Source organism: Pantherophis guttatus, chromosome 2 (genome assembly GCF_059756535.1).
Source record: "Pantherophis guttatus breed Tessera chromosome 2, ASM5975653v1, whole genome shotgun sequence".
Taxonomy (NCBI): Eukaryota; Metazoa; Chordata; class Lepidosauria; order Squamata; family Colubridae; genus Pantherophis; species Pantherophis guttatus.
Window position 1 is genome coordinate 223,410,486 of NC_142064.1, and position 23,494 is coordinate 223,433,979.

General features: G+C 40.1%; 1 protein-coding gene and 1 long non-coding RNA gene across 5 annotated transcripts in view; one reads left to right on the forward strand and one right to left on the reverse strand.

Annotated features, from left to right (window-relative positions):
- The window catches only part of EEFSEC (eukaryotic elongation factor, selenocysteine-tRNA specific), a 176,418-nt gene that overhangs the window by 76,607 nt on the left and 76,317 nt on the right, over positions 1-23,494 (reverse strand). For all 4 annotated transcript variants that reach the window (XM_034431501.3, XM_034431502.3, XM_034431503.3 and 1 more), the window contains one exon: positions 9,084-9,725. In XM_034431501.3, coding sequence (XP_034287392.2) covers positions 9,084-9,725 — 642 coding nt within the window. The remainder of the gene's footprint in view (positions 1-9,083; positions 9,726-23,494) is intronic.
- Positions 6,489-8,649, forward strand: LOC117673850 (uncharacterized). Its single transcript, XR_004593590.3, has 3 exons — positions 6,489-6,630; positions 6,886-6,920; positions 7,994-8,649. It is a non-coding gene; the product is annotated as an uncharacterized LOC117673850 (long non-coding RNA).

Here is a 23,494-nt window from a genome sequence, read left to right on the forward strand (position 1 = left end):
TCAGTTGGACTATTGAAAAGCAATCTATATGGGGCCAGGGTCACTTATTCCAAATAAAATCATAACTGTCACACTAACTGAAGCTGAGTAATGATTGTCTGCCTATCAGTAACTAGGAATCTAGAAGGATATCTTAGTTACATACCTGCTCTCTTTCTGGGGAGTGTCAACTCATCCTGTATTATCAGTGGAGCTGACAGAAAGCCCTTCCGAACAATGAAAAATACATTTTTTCCACAGTTCAACCTCAAGTTTGTTCCCCTCACCCAGTCCTCAACATCTTCTAAATTATGTCAAGACTTGTACAACTCCAGCTTGTCTGGAGTGGGAATATAAACCTGTATATCATCTGCATCCGGATACCTTATACTAACAGATAATTTCTCCCAGCAATTTCAAATATATTAAACAGCATGAGGGAAAACACTGACTCCTGTTGCACATCAAATTAATGCTCACTGGGCTGACTCCTTTTCCTCTATCATCCCAGCTAAACTGCTCACATAGGGCACTGCAACAAACCACCCTCATTTCCAACCCAAGAAGGCTACTATGGCCAATGGTATAAACCAGGGGTGTCAAACCCGCGGCATATAGGCCAGATTCATCACACGCTAGCCACGCCCACCCCCATTTTAGCAAAGGGGGGGAAAGTTGTGATACGTCACATGATGACGTGTCGTCACGAGTTTGACACCCCTGGTATAAACTATTGCTGCTGAGAAGCCCAATAGGACCAGGAGAAGTATCTCAATGACTTCTAGGCCTTGAAAATAGAAGCCTTGATAGTACAGTGGTTTAGTGTACCCTGTTATTAACACAGCTGCCTGCAATTTCTGCTGGTTCGAATCTCTCCAAGGCTCAAGGTTGACTCAGCCTTCCATCCTTTCTAAGGTGGGTAAATTGAGGACCCAGTTTGTGGGGGCAATAAGCTGACTTTGTATAAAATATACAAAAGAATGAAGGCTATTGCTTAACGCATTGTAAGCCGCCCTGAGTCTCCGGAGAAGGGCGGCATATAAATCAAATTTTAAAAAAAAATGGTTATCCACCAGAGCAATCAATGCTAATTTATGTCCAGATCTCAATTCAGACTGAAATTATTCAGCTAGTCTTCCAGCGCATTCTGTAAAGACTCCCTATCAGTTTAGCAATGGCTTTCTTAATAAAAGGGAAGATTGGGGACAGGGCAAGTTCAAAACAGCTAAGTTTTTTTGAAAATGTGGCACAATAGTCTCTCTTTTAAGGCAGACAATAAAGATTTGTCCCCAAAGGATTAAACCCAACTTTTCATGATGCCCCAACAATTTGAAGGAGCCAGAAAGAGCAAGAATGATTTTTTTTTCATTTCATGGAGTTCAGAGGCTAAAGAGAGTCCCAGATAATGCTTCAACACATTGTGCAGATTCTGCCCATGATGAGTATACCTACTGAATATGAGCAATTTCATCAGCAAAAGCCCCAGTAGCCAGGTAACAACACTTCCTGCCTATCTTTTTCAAAAAAGCAATCTTAAACAAAGCTGATGGACAACATGACAAAATGAGAAAGGAGAAGTATGAATGCTTTACTCTTTTACCAGCCATGGTATAGGTTCAAATAAAAATTCATTCCCATGTTCAGGCAGATTACAACCCACGCTCACAGACTGTTACCATATTCCATCCTAGAAGAAAGCACTGACAGATTATTGGCATACTGTTACCAAGTAATTTATAAAGGTGTAAAATATATGTAACCATCAAGTTTAATGCAAAGGAATCTTTGCTCCTTTATGTGAAGATACATATGCAGTAATATGTGGAAAACAGATTACCGTATTTTCCGGCGTATAAGACGACTTTTTAACCCAGGAAAATCATCTCAAAAGTCGGGGGTCGTCTTATACGCCGGGTACCCGAATCTGAGTTGCTGGCGCTGACTGATGACACTTTGGGAGCGCCGGCAACATTGAGGGGAAGCTGTACTCTGAATTAGTTCCAACCTACAAGAGGTGCCAGGCAGTGCGCGGCCCACGAGAAAGGAACGCGTCCCCACTCTACCCCGGAATTCGGGTCACCTTCCTTCCTTTCCCAGCAGTCCACGGTGAAAGCGGCGGCGCGGTCGACCTGGGCCAGCGCCTTGCACACCTGGCTCTGCGTCTCCATTATGAGAAGCTCCATGCGACTTCGCATGTCTCCGCCCCAGTCGCGCAGCTCTCGCAATCCGCTCACCGGAGGAGCCATGAAGTGCTCGCACCGCCTTGCCAGATCTTCCTCGTCCTCCTTTCCCCACGGCTTTTCCCGTTGTAATTGCTGCTGCTGCTGCCGCCGAGGCTGCTCCTTCATCTCCGCCCACCGCACCAGACCCAGCCCGGCCAGCACCGCCGTGGCTCCCGCAGTCCAAGAAGATCGGCACCTGGGCTCGCAGGCGAAGGGTGGGAGTGCGCAGCGATCGACGCTGATCGCAGCCACCCACCATCGCCCCAACGGGAAGAACCGCCCGGCAGCGATTCCAAGGAGCCCGAAGCGAACATCCTGGAGCAGCACGGGCTGGCCCAGAGGCTTAAACCCTGGGAGCCCAGATGCCGAACCCCGCACAGCAGAAAAGACATGACAGCCGGTGCCCAGTTCCTTCTGCAGCCATCCGTATCAGCGTCCGGGCTCGCAGGCAAAGGGTGGGAGTGCGCAGCGCATTTTCCTGGCTTGGCGCCGATCCGGACGGCTGCAGAACGAACTGGGCACCGGCTGTCATGTCTTTTCTGCTGTGCGGGGTTCGGCACCTATGCTCCCAGGGTTTAAGCCTCCGGGCCAGCCCGTGCTGCTCCAGGATGTTAGCTTCAGGCTCCTTGGAATCGCTGCTGGGTGGTTCTTCCCGTTGGGGCGATGGTGGGTGGCTGCGAGCCTGGAAGAGGTGGTGAAATGCAGAGCAATACCTCGTGGGGAAGGAGTCCGCCGTGGCTCCCGCAGTCCAAGCGACGCCGATCGCTGCCACCCACCATCGCCCCAACGGGAAGAACTGCCCGGCAGCGATTCCAAGGAGCCCGAAGTGAACATCCTGGAGCAGCACGGGCTGGCCCAGAGGCTTAAACCCCGGGAGCCCAGGTGCCGAACCCCGCACAGCAGAAAAGACATGACAGCCGGTGCCCAGTTCGTTCTGCAGCCGTCCGGATCAGCGTCCGGGCTCGCAGGCAAAGGGTGGGAGTGCGCAGCGCATTTTCCTGGCTTGCTTACCTTAGCTCAGTGGTTGGGGGGGTCAAACAACCCTTTCACAGGGGTTTTGATGGTGGTGCAATACAGAAAAACGAGCGCAGCCCTCGCCATCCGGAATGAATGGTGCTGTTGTGGCGGTGGGGGAGGGGGCGGCAGAAGCGGGAAGAAGCGGCGTTTGCGATGGCTGGAAGCTGTGGGAGTGAAGCACAACTTTCATTTGTATGGCAGCAGCATTCCGCCTTGGTATATTTGTGTCAGGAGTGGCGCAAGGCAGCCTTTGTTTCCTGCTGCCTGGGACTCAGAGTGGTAAATGGCGTCTGATCCGGAGAGCTGCTGGATTTTGCTCTCTAATCCGGATGCCAAATCGGCCCCCTGCAAACTCTCGTCTCTCAAGGAGCGCTCCCTGAAGCGGGGCTGGAAACTTTGGTTGGACTGCTTGAGAGGAGAGCTTGCAGGGGGGCGATCTGATGTCTGCAATGGAGAGCGGCATCCGGCTTTTTCTCTCCGCTGTAAGAGCGCTGTAAGAGTGGCAGCCCTCATCTCCTAATGCTTGGGACTGCAAAATCCAGCTGCTCCCTGGACCAGTCACCATTTACCGCTCCGAGTCCCAAACATTAGGAGATGAGGGCTGCCGTTCTTACAGCGCTCTTACAGCGGAGAGAAAAAGCCGGATGCCGCTCTCCATTGCAGACACCAGATCGCCCCCCTGCAAGCTCTCCTCTCAAGCAGTCCAACCAAAGTTTCCAGCCCCGCTTCAGGGAGCGCTCCTCGAGAGACGAGAGTTTGCAGGGGGCCGATTTGGCATCCGGATTAGAGAGCAAAATCCAGCAGCTCTCCGGATCAGACGCTATTTACCGCTCTGAGTCCCAAGCAGCAGGAAACAAAGGCTGCCTTGCGCCGCAAATATAGCAAGGCAGAATCCTGATGCTGCACTTTCAGCAGACAGATGAGGGCTGCCTTGGCCATCGGCTGGCGCAAATATACCAAGGCGAATGCTCATGCCGCACAAGTTCAAGTAGTGCTTCGCTCCCACACTTCTTCCGGCCCTCAGTCTCTCAGGGAGATGCTTGACTTCCTCTCAGCCCCAAGACACTGGCTGGCCCATGAGATGAGAGAGAGAGAGAATGAGAGAGAAAGAGAGAATCAGAATAAGACAGAGAGAGAAAGAGACAAAGAATGAAAGAGAGAGAAAGACAGAATGAAAGAGAATGAGAGAAAGAGACAGAGAGAATCAGAGAGAGAGAGTGAGAGAGAGAGAATGAGAGACAGAGAAAGAGACAGAATCAAAGAGAACCAAAGAATCAGAGAGAGAATGAGAGAGAGGGAGAGAAAATGAAAGAGAATCAGAGTGAGAGAATCAGAATGAGAGGGAGAGAGTGGGGAGAGAGAGAAAGAGGGGGAGAGAGAAAGAGAATGAGAGAGAAAGAGAAAGAGCGGGAGGGAGAAAGAGAAAGGGGGACAGAGAGAAAGAGAGAATGAGAGAGAGTGGGGGGGAGAGAAAGAGAGTGGGAGAAAGAGAGAGAGAAAGGGGGGAGAAAGAGAATGAGAGAGAAAGAGTGGGAGAGAGAGAGAAAGAATGAGAAAGAGGGGAGAGAAAGGGAAAGAGTGGGGGAAAGAAAGAATGAGAAAGAGAGGGGGAGAGAGAAAGAGAATGAGAGAGGGGGAGAGAGAAAGAGAGAATGAGAAAGAGTGGGAGAGAAAGAAAGAGAGGGAGAGAGAGAGAAAGCGAAAATGAGAGAGAGAGAAAGAGAGAATGAGAGAGAAAGAGTGGGAGACAGAGAGAGAGAGAGACAGAGAGGATGGAGAGTGCCTGAAGGACCCCATCCCGTACTGGGAGTCCAGGTGCTTCAGCAAGCGGGGCACTGGATTCGTATTAGTGGTCTGCGAAATTTAAAATTATGAAGTTGGTGGTCCCTGAGGTCCAAAAGGTTGGGGACCCCTGGCCTAAGACCATCGGAAAACAAATATTTTTGATGGTTTTAGGAATAACTTTATCGTTGGGGGTCACCACAACATGAGGAACTGTATTAAAGGGTCGCGGCATTAGGAAGGTTGAGAACCACTGCCTTAGCTGCTTGCCTTGCTTCGCTTGCCTGAATCCATTCCATCAGCAAGCAACTCCCTGCCTACAACCAAGCAGGCAGGGAGTTGTGGACTTCAACTCCCAGAATTCCTCAGCCAGCAAAACAAAGCTGGCTGAGGAATTGTGGGAGTTGAAGTCTACAAGTCTTAAAGTTGCCAAGGTGGGAGACCCCTGTTCTATTGGGTACGTAAGTTTTTTTCCCCTTTGGGATCTTTAAAAAAAAATAGTTAATTGGGTTTTTTTTAAGTTCTTTTTTAGACCTAGCCATTTAAAGTTTAGGAAGTTTTAAATTTAGCTTTCATATAAAAATAAAATAAAATAAAATAAAATAATATTTGTGCAGCTTTCTGAGATTTAGTGTGTTTCTGTAGTGTTTCACTCTAACTACACAAACACACAAAATCTCACAAAGCTGTATGTGGAATTTTGTGTGTGTAAAGTGTGAAAGTTGGGTTTTGGGGCTTTTTGTGGCTGTGTGAAGTTCCTGCTTGTTGCAGGGGCCATTTTGGGTCTAGCACAGCTACTTTTACATTGTGGATGAGCCAGTTGTGTTGTGTTGTGTTGTGTTTTGTGTGTGTGTAAAGCGTGAAAGTTGTTTTTTGGGGCTTTTTGGGGCTGTGTGAGGTTCCTGCTTGTTTCAGGGGCCATTTTGGGTCAAGCACAGCTGCTTTTACATTGTGGGTGAGCCAGTTGATGTTTTTTTAATTTTTATTTGGTGTGCGTTGGAAGAGGGATAGTCTTATACGGCGAGTATAGCCCAAACCCTATATTTTAACAGGAAAAGTAGGGGGTCGTCTTATACGCCCAGTCGTCTTATACGCCGGAAAATACGGTAGATCAATTGTGTTAGTCCTTACTTGCTGAGGACCTATTTGGGTAAGAGAAAGCTAGGAATTATTGTCATAGCTAATATAGTCTCTCTCTCTCTCTCTCTCTCTCTCTCTCTCTCTCTCTCTCTCTCTCTCTCACACACACACACACACACACACACACACACACACACACACACAACCCTATGGGACAGCACTGGGCAGGAGTATAGTTAATAGGCTTCATTACAGTACTTCATTACAGTACCAGCTACTACTGAAAGAAATGAGATTCTAAGCAGTTCTAAGAATTGTTTCATGTGATTTCCAGGACACTGAGTATGGATGGAATGTTTACAACTAGGTTTCTTAGCTGCTGATAGTTCTATAGCTTTGTGACTAGCAGGAGATCTTGCTGAGAGCAGTAGTTATAGCAGTAGAATAAAAAGTGTCTGAAGCCATTTCTTTACTATAACCTAACTTATGCTACCTAAACCATTATATTTTCTGAAAACAAACAACTGAGCAAAAATCTGTTAATTGCCTGGTGAGTGCCATAACAATCTTTGGCAAGTTCTGTTTGTAGAAAAGTAGAACAAAGCCATGGATATTGAGGGAACAATGGAAGTAGTGTGGTAACCTAATAATCAAGAGGAAATTCTTATCCATCATTGCCTGATTTGAGTTTCATGATGAATTGGCCATTAAATAATGAAGAAGTTGCATACATTTTATCATTAAGGGTGAAGAACTAGGTCAATTAAAATTACATGAAATGAGTTTTCCTCATTTTTTTCCCCAGAAACAGAACCCTATAAAACTGGCAAGCTACAGAAAGTAAGTCTGATATTTTTTTATTTGAACTCTCCTAGATGTTTTGAAGCTAAACTGTCCCCCCTCTTTTAATATGTTAATAGGAACACCAATTCCTGGGGGCGGGAGATATATGTGTGCATATATAAAAGACATTATTATTTAGTGCCTTTCTACAGCATTGAGAGAAAGTCAACCATCCACTTCCTTCCTTGACAAAGAGAACATAGTTTTTCTCCATCAATGTCAAGAATAGACACTGTAAATTCAGTTGTTCTAATCTCCAGACATCTATCAGCAATAGGGTGGGACCGTCTGAATTAGTATTTCTATGAAACCAGAGGCTGGACATTTCTTAAAGCACTCAATGATTTCATCAGCCATTTGTTCATACTTTTCCCCATGGGGACCAAGTTGCTGTTTTCTCCAAGCCATCTATCTATTATATTATACTCTGCGTAAACACAAATTATGTTTGTTAGAAAATTAAACATAATATTAATAATGATATACGTCTATGTCTCCATAATCACTTTTATGTTAAAGAAATACTCCAGCAAAAGGAAGAAAGTAATAGCAGGATGCTAAATCTTACTTTTCTATTATTCTGAGCTTTTCAGACTAAGCTTCCTGCAGAATTTCCAGTAAAAGTTTAGCCCTATTTGAAATATGTGGAGGTTTAGCCAAGAAATTCAGCTCTGGGTCTAACTCACAATACTAACTTAGTTCATTTCAGCTGTAAAATAGTTTGTCACACAGTCAGCCAAACGTTTAGACTAGGTTTGGAGTTTTTAATCTACCTATCAAGTCCTTCCCAGTGACCTGGGATAGACAGACGTTGTTTGAAAGTGTTAAAGGTATCATCACAGGATGAAAGCTGTTCCAAGTAAAGCTTCCTTTTGCAATTGATTGATGTGAATTTTGTCAGTGCCAATGGTGTTCAAGTGGTGCTCCACGTGTTTTGGGATTGTAACTCAGGCACCTATTACTATTAGTACAATCTTTGCTTTCTTTGCAATAGTTTTTCAACTTTTATTTGCAAGTCCTTGTATTTGTTACTTTCTCCAGTTCTTTCTCTCTTCTTCTGCTGTTTCCAGGTACTGCCATGTCCACCATGCAGACTTTGGTAAAGAAGAGGTAGTCATGTTACCTTCACAACAGTCATCTGATTGCATGATCAGTTTGAAGCCAGGAGGCCAAATTCTAGCAAAGAAATCGTATTTCATGTCTAGATACAATTTAGCCATTCTCAAGAAATATTTGCATACCGATATCAAAAAAGGATTTATTACCCTTCCAACTCACCAGCACTGGCAGCCAAAAACAAGGAAAATACCAACCACTCTAAAGGATGATTCTAATTCATGATTATAAAGATCTAAACAGGTTAAAAATTAGAAGCTATCATCCACTCCCCCTTATCTCAGATCTTTTAGATCAGCTACAAAAAACACAGATCTTTATAAAACTAGACTTCAGGAGTGCTCAAACAGAATGAAAAAAAGGACATGAATATTTAATAACCTTCAATATAAGATGCGGTAAGTTTGAATACACAGCGATACCTTTCAGTCTGGTTAACTATGGAGCTGCTTTTTTTCTAGATCTAATATTTTCAAAAATGGTACTGTACTAATATGTACTTAGATGACATATTAGTTTATTCTGAAGATCCCCTCTTGTATGTCACCCATGTCAGAAATGTATTGCAAAAATTACAGGACAATAAACTTTGCCAAACTAGAAAAATGCACTTTTGATTTGCCTCAATTGTACTATTTGGGCTACAGAATCTCCACAGAAGGATACAGGTATATCCATCAAAGCTACAGACTATTTTATCATGGCATCTTCTCCTCCCCCATAATGTGAAAGATGTCCAGCACTTTCTGGGCTTTGCTAACTTCTATAGGAAAGTTATCCCTAATTTTGCTGACTGTGTAAAACCATTGTCCCAGCTCCTAAGATAGGGTTGAACCCAAGAGTAATTGGCTGGCAGCTGGAAACTGGATGAAAGTTGTCCAGTAGAATTGGATCTAGTGATGGTTTCCTGAGAAGGGGAAAACCAACACTTTCTCAATAAACGAAGGGAATCCGCTTTTCTTATAATCTGTTCCTAATTACCCTTTCCCATATTAAGATCCTTGCACATCCAAGGGAACCTTATATTATATCATGCAAGCTTACCCGTTCTACTTGTCCTTCTTTATGTTTCATCTTGTAAACCTTGAGTTTTGGCAGACATTCCTCTGTATAATTCTTCTCTTCCATTCCATAGAGAAGTATCCCATGAAATGCCAGTCTGCAAGTATTTGCATGAATATCAGTGTCCAATTTTGAGCCAATTACAAGACAAAATTTAGGACAGGTAACTGGTTTTTCAAATTCAAGTAAGGCCCACTGTTGTTTTGGGACCTGTCTTTCTTCAACTTGGCCATTTTCCTTGTTTTCTTCGGAGGACTTTGAATCATTGGAAAGGTATTCCTCCTCATAAAGGTATTCCTTTTCAAAATCAAAATAATTTTCCAGAGGCTCTTTACTGAAGTCATCAGGAGTTGGGCTGAAGAACATCACTCTTCCCATAACAGTCTCATGGCCAACTGTAATATGAAACTTCGCCTTGGTTTGAAGAGTCCCTCGAAAATATGGGATTTTCTTTATAGAGATAATGGCAGCATGGATCGTCTGGAGAGATTCAGGTGTACAAATGAGGCCTCGTTCCAACAGCTTTGGATCAAACTGGGTTACACAAATTCCAACCCTATCCCCTTGCATGGCATAAGTTACTGGTGTATGAAACATCTGCATTGACTTTACTTTCTTTGTCACCTATTTATGGGAAAAAGTATAACAAAAATAACCTGTTAGCATTTTTCTTGTATTTTAAAATAGTAATTTAAAATATTTGTACTCTATGCATATACTTTTACAATAGTAAGATATTATTTTTGCTGTTTTATAACATTCTCATTAATTATCCAGAAAATGTATCTTAAATTACCTAAAAGAATGCTTAATTTTTTAATTCAAGAAAATAGTATCAACCCTTATTCTTTTGAATTTAGTAACTTCCATAGTAGCCAAAATTATGCAGATGAGTTTGAACCAGCATAAATAATTAGCCCATTTATTTTTTTTAAAAAAGGCAAATGAGTTAAATAGTTTAAAACACTATCTTTTCTGTTCATTTCCCCTACACATTTGCTGCTGCTTCTTAAGCAGGCTGTGTTATCTCCAATGGTAAGTATTTTCCCTTTCTGATTGTTCTGTGATAGTATATCTCAGTGTATTAAGACAATGTATATACATGTTTTTTTTAATTCATACAATAATGTAAGACTAAAGAATAATCTTTTCATTTATTTTATATAATTTCCAATCCTTTTTATCACATTTGGTCTTTTCCCTAAATCTGTCAAATAATAATGAAATATATTGCATAATGTGTAAAAAATACTTTATAATCTCATTTTCATTGACTTGTAAAGAATAAACATAAATATGATTTAGTGATTTCAGGACTATTTTATGATTATGAACTATATTCTATTGTATATGATTATTGTTATTATCTGGTTATGACTCTAATCTTTCCATAATATATGAGACAGTGTAACACCGCACACAAAAATAAAGTTTGGTGCTAATACACTTGGAATCTTCTTAGTTATTCTATTTCAGAAACATCTTAGAATAGAAACAGTAGCAGGAAAATAAGCTTTTTAAAACTATCAAAGTTGGTTCAGCTTGATTAAGACAAACCAGTTGGTTTAATATGGTTTGATTCTCTTTTCTTTTTTTCTTTTGTTCTACATTTATTCTTTAAGCCAGGGATGGGCAAAAGAGAAATTTCTATCTACTGGTAGGTCCCTAGTTGATGTGCAATAAACTGCAAAATTTCTGACATCCAATTATCCAGCAATAGCAAGAACTAAGGAGATTTACTTGACTAAATTATGTTGCAGGAAAGGATTCTGAAGGGGTAATGGGATTAATTGCGACAAAATTGTAAATGGAATGTATGCGAAAAGACTTATAATCTTAGTTCTGGTACCAATCACACTTCCCTCAATTGAGCATGTTGCCAGAAACAAAGTTTCCTTAATTCTTAGTACTTGTTTATCCTCCTGAATTCCTATTTTGTACTCCATTTGTTGGGCAGCAGTTTAAAAAGCTTATAATCCTGAAAACTGACTACTCCAACCTTAAGAGTTATAATTCATCTGTGATCAGTTTCCCCTCCCTCTGTGCTAACTATTCTCTGAAGTAGCCTTTAATACCTTTGGAGAATGTCTAGGGAATACAGAGTCTGTAGAGGGAAAGAGGAAGAGGGGAGACGGACGGAGGGAGGGAGGGAGTGGGGAGGGGAGAGAGAGAAAGAGAGAGAGAGGGAACACTTAATATCATGTCCTTCCCTCTTCAGCTAATGCTAGTTGCTTTTTCCGCTAGCACAGTGACCACAACTCAATATTTTTTTCATTCATTCATTACCCATGCATATTGCACTCATCTTTATAACCCTGAAAAATCTTTAAAATGTAGCATTTTATAGGAACTCAAAAGATTCAATGTGTTTTCACATTATGAAACTTTTTTAAAAAAATATAGAACACATCTCTTTTCTAAAAAAAATTTACAGTCTGTATCAAAAAAATTCAGTATATTTAAAATGAAGTATCTTGTATAGATAATAATTCCAAGTTTGAAATTCTATCTCTCCATATGATTTATAAGCCATAAACATAAGAGGATGTGAAATATACAAATACTATGGATACGAAAATCATAGCCATTAAAAATTAATAAAAAATGAACCGTGTAAGTCCAAAAACAAACATCAGACTACACTTCTAGAAGAAATTATTACCGTATTTTTGGAGTATAAGACACACTTTCCCCCCACCCCCCTAAAAGAGACTGAAAATTTGGGTGCATCTTATACTCGGGCTTCAGGCCTGGATACAGCACGGAAACGGCATTGGTTGCATTGGTTGATGATCTCTGGAGGGCTCGGGACAGGGGTTGCTCCTCTGTCCTGGTCCTATTAGACCTCTCAGCGGCTTTTGATACCATCGACCATGGTATCATGCTGCATCGGTTGGAAGAGTTAGGGGTGGGGGGTACCGTGTTGTGGTGGTTCTCCTCCTTTCTCTCTGACCAGTCGCAGTCTGTGTTGACAGGGGGGCAGAGGTCGACCCCGAGGCCCCTTGTATGTGGGGTGCCACAGGGGTCGATCCTCTCGCCCCTTCTGTTCAACATTTATGTGAAACCACTGGGTGAGATCATCTGTGGTTTCAGGGTGAAGCACCATCAGTACACTGATGACACTCAGCTGTACATCTTCACCCCGGATCACCCCAATGATGCCCTTGAAGTGATGTCCCGGTGCCTGGAGGCTGTACGGATCTGGATGGGGAGAAACAGATTCAGACTCAACCCATCCAAGACCAAGTGGCTGTGGTTTCCGACGTCCCGATATAGTCAATTGGTGCCATCACTGACTATTGGGGGCGAATTGTTGGCCCCCACGGAGAGGGCTTGCAACTTGGGTGTCCTCCTGGACTCACGGCTGTCTTTAGAAGAGCATTTGACGGCTGTGGCTGGGAGGACTTTTTATCAGGTTCGCCTGATTCGCAAGTTGCGTCCCTTTCTGGATCGGGACTCGTTACGTACAGTCACTTCCCACCTGGACTACTGTAATGCTCTCTACATGGGGCTTCCCTTGAGGAGCACCCGGAGGCTCCAGCTGGTCCAGAATGCGGCCGTGCAGGTGGTTACGGGAGTGACGTGGCATTCCCATGTGACTCCCCTCCTGCGCGAGCTGTACTGCCTCCCGGTGGTCTTCCAGGTGCGCTTCAAGGTTTTGGTTACCACCTTTAGAGCGCTCTATGGCTTAGGACCGGGGTACCTACGAGACCGCCTTCTGCCACCAGTAGCCTCTCATCGACCAGTACACTCCCATAGAGAGGGTCTTCTCAGGGTGCCATTGGTCAAACAATGTCGACTGGCAGCCCCCAGAGGGAGAGCCTTCTCTGTGGGGACACCTGCCATCTGGAACAAGCCTGCCCCCGGAGATATGGAGGATCCCGGATTTGCGCACTTTCCGCCGTGCCCTCAAAACATTCTTATTCTAGCAGGCTGGTCTGGCCTAACCTCCCTTTTAATTGCTTTTAAATTTGTTTTATAAATTGGGGTGTTTTAAATTTGTTTTGGGCCAAAGTATTTAATGTATTTTTAAATGGTTTTTTAACGTTTGTACTATGTGTATTTTATCTTTTGGCTGTTCACCACCCTGAGTCCTTCGGGAGTAGGGCGGTATATAAATTTAATTAATAATAATAATAATAATAATAATAATAATAATAATAATAATACTCCGAATGTAGCTTTTTTGAAGCTTTTTTTCAGCCCTAATGAGGCGCTAGTGAGTGAAGCGATATTCCGAGATTTGCCTGCTTTTCTCATTGCTGCTCCCTCTCAGCTGTGCTTTAGAAGCTGTTTTTTATCCCCAAGCAGGGGATAAAAAGTGTGTGCACGCTTAAAACCATCAAACTAATGTGTTAAAGCTGACCAGACTAAGGATGCTAGCCAGATGAATACCTGGTAGGCAGATTTTTTTCCACATATTTTCCTCCCCAAAAACTAAGCTGCATCTTCTACTCCAGTGTGTCTTATTGTTGTGACTCCAACCCCCGAGCCCCTCTTATCGGAGGGAGAAGACTCTGAAAGTGAAGGAGAGGCCTCCCGCTCCAGGACCCTCCTCTCTGGCAATGCCTCAGGTGTCTTCCGAAGGAGAAGAGATAGGCCAGGAGCCAGGCACTTCCGAGCAGCTGCAGTTAGACAGCGACGGAGAGAAATCTTGGCTGGATCCCCGACAACATCGGAAAGACAAGCGCATGCAGCAGGGAAGGAGGCATGCCAGAGATTAAGCTGAGTCACTGGACCACACCCCACAGGGGATAAAAGGGGGTGTGGTGGCCATTCAGGCTTTGTGATGGACAAAACTGAAAGCCGCCCTGAGTCTCCGGAGAAGGACGGCATATAAATCAAATTAAAAAAAAAAAAAAAGCTAGCAAGTCATTCTGCATTTCTGGAACTTCGTTATATGCTCTGCTTGGATTGATTTTTGGACTGGACTTCACTATTCTTTGGCTTTTGTGGACTTACTTTGATGTTTTTGGTCGGAGGAGATAAACCTCCCTTTGTAAGTAAAAACTTTTGGCAAGCAGCCACTGGGTTGCTGCCAATTCTGTTATCAAACGAAATTCTTGTCTGCTGGTTTATTTTAACTCTTGGTCGACTGCTGGTGTGCATGTGTGAGACGGGGACACAACACTTATACTCCGAAAAATACGGTAGCTGAATTTATACTATTGCATTATCATGGCACAGAAGCCAAACAGAAATTTAGAGAGGAATTTATTACTGGCAACTAGGTATAATACTACTTTTAAAATTTCAATTAACTAGCATACCATGCATAAAATCTCTCGTTCTGCCTTTCTCTGGTGTTTTTAGTTTTCGCTGAAAAGTCTCTTTATAAAAAATAAAATTTAAAAACTTGATTCCCCCATCAACTCTAAAGTAAATCATTCCAGAGCTTGTCTATTTAATTTTGCATATACAGAAATACTTCTATCTGCATTAAACTTTCAGAAGTCTCCACAAAAGAGAAAATAGTTCTTCTACGAGCAACTGCCAATATATTCGTTGGATGTTTACAATGTTTCAATATTCCTTTCAAGTAAATTAATACTTTTAAAAAGATTCAGTGTATTTTATAAAAGAAAATCAGGGGCATCTAATAGTGCAGGGGTGTCAAACTGAAGGCCCGGGGGCCAGATGCGGCCCATGGTGTGCTTAGATCTGGCCCTTGGGGCCACCCTGGAAACAGCAAAGGATTGGATCGCAGTGCCTCTACCAGCAAAAATGGAGCTTGGGAGGGCATGCCAGGGTGGGTGTGGCCAACTCAACCTCATTCATATCAGGGGCACCTGTGGTGGTCCAAGCGCTCAGCCAATAAAAATGGGCTCCGAAGCTCCGTTTTTTCTGGCAGAGGGTTGCAGGAAGCTGTCACAGTCGAAAATGGAGCTCGGGAGCCCATTTTCACTGGCAGAGTGCTTGCCCCACCACAGGCGCCCCTGATACATGTGAGGTTGAGTGGCTACGCCCCCCTGTCCCCCCAAGGTCAACACAACCTGGTGCGGTCTTCAATGAAATCTAGTTTGACACCCTTGCAATAGTGGAGACTGTGCACATAGTATTTGCATATCACTCCACAGTCAGTGGAATGGTGTACATAGTTTTTAAAGGCTGATTTATCCTAAGAATTCTATGATATGAACTGAGCAATAAAACTAATTCTGAGCAATAAAACTAGTCCTGAGAAAGCCCAGAAAGTTTTCTGAATTAACCTTTGGAAAACTAAGCTTCCTCATCTCCATGATTTATATATCATCTAGGATCTAAAAATCAATAGAGCTATCTTGAATAAGGAGCTAATTTCCCTTTCTCAAGAATGAATAATAACATAGCTAAACATAAATGCATATTTATAAATGTCACAAAACCATCGGTCATCACAATGTCTGGATTTCAACTACTTCCACCCTACCTGCCTTCCTAATTTTATGTCACTCAAATATATTGTCAAATGGCATGTCTGGCATCAATTTGGGGCAACAACTTCAGCAGAAAATTACTCTGTCTATCCAAAACCAATCATATTCTGAGTTCATCAGAATCAATGAAGTAACATCTTTAAATTTTGCAACAAACAGTGCCAGAATAGTAAACTGCTCAGAGAGGCTTCATGTGAACAGGGGTAGGGAAGCGAGGGGTGGGGGGGTGGGGGTGGGGGGGCATCTTGTAATGCCTGAAAATAAATCAGGAAAGAATGTTTAATATTTTTATCTTCATGATCACATTAATATTTCTAAGAATGATGTAGAGGTTTGTGAAACTGCTTTGGTGGAGGAGGAAGACTGGGAAGTCCATGTGTTCATACACAGATAAAAAATGCAAAAAGGAGAGATAAATTAAAAGCACCCAAACTGTTCAGGCCCTTAAGATAAACAAATGTGTTCAATATAAGAAAAGAACCTGTTATTTGAAGACCAAAGGAAAAGCTCACTAAGATTTTCAAAGCAGTTTAACTAATAGAAAACAGCATACAAAACCTCACTAATGGATTTTTTTTCTGATACAATGAAGCTTCTTTTCCTTTATTTATCAAACTTTCATTAAGTTATCAGTACTCCATATGCTATAGCTCTTAGGTTTTCAGATAAGAGTCCAAGCATCCTCCTACCTCCAGTGCTGTCACTGCATCTTATTGTTACAAGATATAAACACAACCAGCCCTTTCTGATAAGTAGAATCACAGCAAATTCAGCTAACTAGTAATTATAAAGTAAGAACCAAAAAAACCCAAAACAAAACACTGTAGTTTAAGTGTTAAACAAGTTTATACCATTTATTCTACAGTTTCAATTCATCCATCCACCCATCCATCCATCCGTCAGTCCGTCCTTCCGTCCGTCCATCCATCCATCCATCCATCCATCCATCCATCCATCCATCCATCTATTGCTTACTTTAATTAGGTTATTAACATCTAGCCCAATTTAAATGGGAAGGCTGCCATCTGTTTAAGTGAGACATAGATTACATACAACAGACATAAAATGGAGTGGACACACAGGAACAAAAGAAAAATACACTCTTAACTTTCTTTGTTTTCTAAGTGGAATCTTTTCTCTTTAGACAAGAGAGAAAAAAGAGACTGCTTAAGAGAAGAGAGAGACTGCTAAAAATGAAAAAGAACATCAGATTTGTCTAAAGATGTTTGCTGCCAATCACAGATTCTGTCCAAAGAAATATTTTAACATCTCTTTGTCAGAAAATGGAAAAAATTCAGATCATTTATTTGATAGACAACAATAATCCAAAATTATAAGTATGGAATATTATTGCCATTCCAATACTTTAGAGAAAATCTTTTTGCTGACTCCTTAATCAGTGTATTCATAATTCTTCCTATATTTAAAATATTTTATATAAAATTCAGAAGTACCTTCACATCATATTAATCTTTTAACACTATGTTTATAAAATACGATTGATAAACAGAACTAGGCAACAATTGGACAAGACCATATCATATAGATTGTTGTGAGCTAAATAGAATTGTTAAATACATAATTATACTTATTCTGTATAAATAAATAAGTCATGTAATTATATTTATTTATAATATTTATAGCTGCCTGCAAATACCATAAATTAAACCATTTTACATTGCCAATATAAACAGCATACTTTGGAGAGGTCAGGAATTGTGAAAAACAATATTTTGTCCAATTAATCTCAGTTTAAGATAAGAAACATAATACTGCAAGAATAAGAATTTAATATTCTTTATTTGATAATATGAGATATTGAAAATCTTTAATCCAGAGTTCTTATAAATAACTAATATATGCTTTAAAATATTCTATAACTGTCTATATTACAGATTTGGAATTACCCAAAACTCATTCTGATACTAATAGTAAAACTGAGTTTAATATACTATTAATTCATCTGAAGTATTTAACGGAATATAGAGCCATTTTAAAATTTTAGGTAATCTATCTGTCATGGACATTCAGATGCTTTGAAAACTAGATTGCTAATCTAAATCAGTTATGTTCAAACTTGTTCAGGCTGTGCAACCTGTTAATTTTAAAAAAAATCCCGGAATCCCTGTTTTAAAAAAATATATTGTAATAGCAAATTGGCTATATTCAAATTAAGCTCTTTTATTCCCTTTGTCTGCAATGGATGAGTTCTTGTGGCACCCCTGGATTTTCTGAAATAGTTTAAGCAATCCTGATTTAAAGAGATATAGTATCTCTACTTATTCACAACATCAATAAATGAATAAATGAAAATGCAACTGTCAAATTGGGATTATCCCATAATATTATATTTGTAGCAATAATGATTAGACTTATATACTGATTCAGTGTTTTGTAGTGCTTTACAACACTCTCTAAGCAGTTTACAGAGTCAGCAAATTGCCCCCAACAATCTGGGTCCTCATTTTATCCACCTCAGAAGAATGGATGGATGGATGGATGGATGGATGGATGGATGGAAGGAAGGAAGGAAGGAAGGAAGGAAGGAAGGAAGGAAGGAAGGCTGAGTCAATTTTGAGCTGGTCAGGATTGAACTGCTGGCAGTGGAATGCAGAGTTAGCCTGCAATACTGCATTTAACCACTGTGCCACCACAGCTCTGTATGTGAATAAAAGGCTGAAATTATACTTTTGTTTTAACATTTTCCAAATTGACCTTGACTCTTAATGCAGGAAATACAACAAAAGTATGAGTGGGTGACTTTGAGTCCATCATTCACTCTCAGCCCAATTCACCTCAGAGGGTTGTTGTTATGGGGGCAAATAGAAGGAGAAAGGTGTGTTGGATATGTTTGCCATCTTGAATTATTTATAAAAATAATAAAGGTGGGAGATGGATGGATGGATGGATGGATGGATGGATGGAGAGAAAGAGAGAGAAAAGAGGGAGGAGAGTGGGAGAGAGAAAGGAATCACACTTCTTCGATGACAATTATAGAACAATGCAATTATAATTATAGTCTAGAAGATTTTGAAATCTATAAAGTTTCATGAAACTGTATGAGTTATAGTGCCCATTCTAAACATAGAAAACATTAAACCTTTACAGAACTTTTCTAGGGAAGGCGCTCCATACATTGGGTTCAACTATAGAAAATGTCCTGTTCTATGAAGCCATGGATCACCTTCAGCGTAAAATAATTGAAGACAAAGCTGGGGAAGAACTGAACTAAAGTCACCAAGTAATTCCAACAGACTTGTAAATAAAATACTTTTAAATCAAATTCTTAAAATGATTGTAGAGATTATTCATTCAGAACAATTCCACAGACTAAGCAACCACATACAGAGACTTCAGGAAGACATGGTTTAGCAGCACCTTTTTATGGAGTCTATTGAATCACTCTCTTATTCTGCTATTGTGCTTCTATTATTTTATTACACTATTGTGCTTCTATTGTAACAGGTCCTCATCATTACTAATTATTCTAGCTCTTATTCAAAATGAAGCAAGCCCAGAGCACCTAATCAACTGGAAGTTCTTTATTCACTTGCAACCTCTTCAACCCCTGGATAATCTCCTAAAGAACATAAGCAAATTAAGAGTTGATTTCTCAGGATAAATGAGCCATGAATCTGCATAAAGAAACTATGAATCTTCATAAAAGAATTAGTTTTTCTGGGAAAAAAACCAAGCAAAAGAGGTTTGTGACATTTTAAAGACTAACCCATTTATTATCAGACAGTGCTGATGTTTATGGATTAAGACTATCCATCAGATCCAGCTGTACTTTCTTAATGTTAACATTCTGGATATTGTTTTGTTGATCACAAATGTAACAACATGAGACTTGTAATTTTTTGGCAGCTAGATTTAGCGCTTTTAGTAAAAAATTTCCAAAATAACTATAAATTGAGCTATGCTTAGCTGGACTGGTTCACAGGACAGGACAATAAAATTAAAAAATAAAAATCAGTTTCTCAATTAAGCAAAATGGAAAAACATTAACTGTTGAGAAACCCTCAGTTATAACCATGATTCAGTTTGAACCAAGAGACATTAGCTTTGCAGACTGCAACTTTAAAACAGAAATGTTATTAATTCTCTCTGGTAATCATTCTACCTTTTTTCACTGTACCCTCATTTTTAAAAGGGGTGTCAGAAATATCCTCATATGCAGAGAAAATATAAAGAAAGCCAGCATAACATATTTGTTAAATTGTTGGAAACATGCCAGAGAGATACAGTTCAAGTCCTTCCTCAGCTAAGAACTTGCAGGGTAGCAGGTGCCTTTGGACTGGTCACTCTGAACTCAATTTGCCTCACAGGATTTTTGTTATAAAGAAAATAGTCCTCCTAGGAGGAAGGTATCTATATTATTTCCAGGGAAGGTAAGATATAAATAAAATTAATAAATTTGTTTGTTTGTTACATTTGTGTGCCACCCATCCCATCTAGAGGCAGCTCTACGTGGCTTACAAACATTACAATTAGTAAACATTAAAAGGGACAAAACAATTTTTTTTTCTTTAATTTATATGCCGCCCTTCTCCGGAGACTCAGGGTGGCTTACAATGCGTTAAGCAATAGCCTTCATACTTTTGTATATTTATACAAAGTCAGCTTATTGCCCCCACAATCTGGATCCTCATTTTACCTACCTTTGAAAGAATGGAAGGCTGAGTCAACCTTGAGCCTGGTGAGATTTGAACTTGCAGTAATTGCAAGCAGCAGATGTTGATAACAGTGCTTTAGTCCACTGTACTATCAGGCTTTATTGTGATTGTAATGATTATTATCATTATTATTTAATGATAATAATTTATCATTAAAAGATGGGGAGAAGGGAGCACGAAGAACACGGGGAGCAATGGGGTCTTCTCTTACTTCAATAGACAATTCCAGAGTGATACCCACTCATCCTGTTGTGGCTCCAGGCTAACTGGCAGAGCAAGATCTTTAGGCTCTTACAGAAGGTCAGGAGGGTTGGCATGATTCTCACTTGGGGGGGGCACAAGACGTTTCAAAGGGCAGGAGCCATGAATAAATGGTAAAGAATTGTAAACTAGTTCAAGTCTCTCTATATACAATGTAATACATAACTATTAAGCCAGAGCAAATCTTTCAGACATATTTTGATAGTAGCAACACCAGAAGCAAAGTGCCATTTCTTGACTGGATCCTCTGGTGATTCAAAATGGCCTTCTCAGATGCATCACACAAGTTTCCAAGATGGTCACCATATATTTTTCTTCAACTACTTCCATGGCTATATTTTTGGGGAAGATGTGATTGTCATACACCCTGATCAATAGCGTATTGCTTGTGGCTTTGCTGCAAAGATTTGCACAGTCCTACTAAATATGAAAAATTAGTTTTTGTTGGAATAATCTGATCAAATAATCTAAAGTACCATGCAGAATAAAAGATGCCACGTCTGTTCTTCAGCAATTGTACATACAGTATTATAAAATAAGCATTTAATTAATACCTATTTAAATAACCAAATTGTTGGCAAGTTACTATTTTCTTCCCAGCTGTCTTTCAGATAAACAAAGAAAACACCAGGTAAGAAAACAAAATGCTGAGAAATTAATTATTCCGTAGAAATAAACCAAATTACCCTTTTTCACTCAAGTCTTCTATTTGAAACAATAGCAGCACTTTCATCCTAAAACTTCAAAGTGCATAACAAAATATTACATCAGAGTAAACATAGGGCTGAAAGATTTATAGAACATCCACAGGAATGGATTTTCCCTCCCCTCTTTTAACAAAATTGTTTTGTTTATTACTAACCTTTGAAAAGCCTAAAAGAAGGGAAAGTATAGGCTACAGAAGTAAAACTTTTTATGTGTAAGCAACGTTGGAGCTTTGTCAGGCAGCTGGTTTGGGTAGAATGTGTTACATGTAGCCCAATGTGAGTAATAATATATCTCAAATAAAAATCAGCCCATGAATATACATAATCCAAAAGGTAATTCTCCCAATCTCTGAAATGTAATGGAGCTACTCTAGATCACTGAGGCATGAATATTTACCGTATTCAGGCTTTACTGCTCTCGATCTGGGTTCAATTTTGCAAATTAAAATGAGAGCTGTGTGGATAGAGAGATTAAAGTGCATCCCAACGCTTGCCTGTTTCCTTGGTGTGGCAGTGGTGATCTGGTTACCGCTCTGTTAGGTTATTTCTTTTTACTTAGCAGAGTAAGTCAGAAGCAATTGAGAATGGTGGATAGAGGTCACAATTAGTTCACCATCTTGTAATAAAAAGAGCAATTAAAAATAAAACAATACCAAAACCACACTGCCATCATAACACAGAAATCAGGAGTTAAAATAAATTCAGTTCTTTAGAAATAACATTTTTAAATGCTTTCAAAATTACTGGGAGGGGAAAGCAATTTTTGTATTAATTTCTCTATGGAAATAAATTTCTATTTTTTATCAAACTGTAATATTATTTTAATGTAAGAAATTTGGTGTCAATTAACACATCCCAATGAAAGGAGCCAGCAAAATAAAGAATCAAAACAATTCCACGTAAGTTTGCTTTCCTTAATGTTTACCTATGGCAGATTTTGTTTGAAATCTGGGCCACTTTGAATGTGAAGCTAAGCCAAATTATTCAAATATCAGATGCTTTTAAAAGATACTGAAAAATATAGTGTAGTATCTCAGTGCTGCTTTTTGTGAATAGAAAACAGCTTTTTATATATCTTGGCCAAAAGAAACCAAAATTAAAAGGAAGCATTTTTTAAACAATACAATCTGAAAATGCAAGAAATTAATCTTTCAAAAATATGTGAAAAACTAGTTTTCAGAATAATAAAACACCTGCAACTTTGCCTTTTTGAAATTCTGGAATACAGAATATAAAGATTTTATTATCAGTATTTCTATTGTGGTCATTTGTATTTCTACAAATGAGTAATGATGCACTTGCACAGACAAGCCACTGTAATAGAAAAAATAGGCTCATCCTGTTAAGTTTTTCTAAACTCAAATACAGAAAAATATTAAAGGAGGCTTAAAAGAGGCTCAAAACAAAAATGACTTTAACATAGCTAACATTTTCAGCACAAAAGAAAAATTCATTCAGGCAGGAACCCCAAAACTGTATTTATCATGGTGAAGCATCATGTAGAGTAGCCCTACAGTGAGATAGGTGGCAAATAAATTTAACAAATAATATTAGTACAGTCTGAACATCTGGCTGACTGTGCAATAAACCATAATAATATACCGTATTTTTCAGAGTGTAAGACGCTCCGAAGTATAAGACACACCTAGCTTTGGGGGAGGAAAACAAGAAAAACAAATCTGCCTCTGCCTCCCAGCAATTTGCCTCCTTGCAGCAACAGCAAAAAGTACAGATGATATACACTGTTTGTGGTGTATTTCTGTGCATGTGTGCCTGACCCATAGAAATAGCAAAGAATTGGAGAAATGTACATTATGGCAGTAAATTAATGCCAGAACATTTTCTTAAATGTAGTCACATTAACTCCTTCCAATTATTTAAATAGATCTACTCCAAATATGACTAAGTCAGGGTCTAACTCAGCTGCCTTATCTTAATGCTACAACAGGACACTGTTACATTTCAGACTATACCTGTACAGATGCTGTTAAAATTGATGTGGCTTTCTGGAAGTATACGTTACTCTCTGCTATTTAAAAGAAGATACAATAGCACTGGGCCTCTTCAGATCAAGCATTTATTTTAAAAAGCTTCTTCATTTTCTTAAGTTGTCTAGAACAATAATAAAGCAGTCTTTAAAAAATAAGTCTAATAATTTGAACATTCCATAGGCATTTATAGTTATTGATTTACCTCCCTGCAGCAAACAGCAAACAGCCAGTTTCAGTTTCAGCACAGCCTGATTAGCACAAGAAAATTAAAATCTGCCTCTGCCTCCAAGCAGTTTGCCTCCTTGCATCAAACAGCCCGCTTCAGTTTCAGTTTTAGTACAG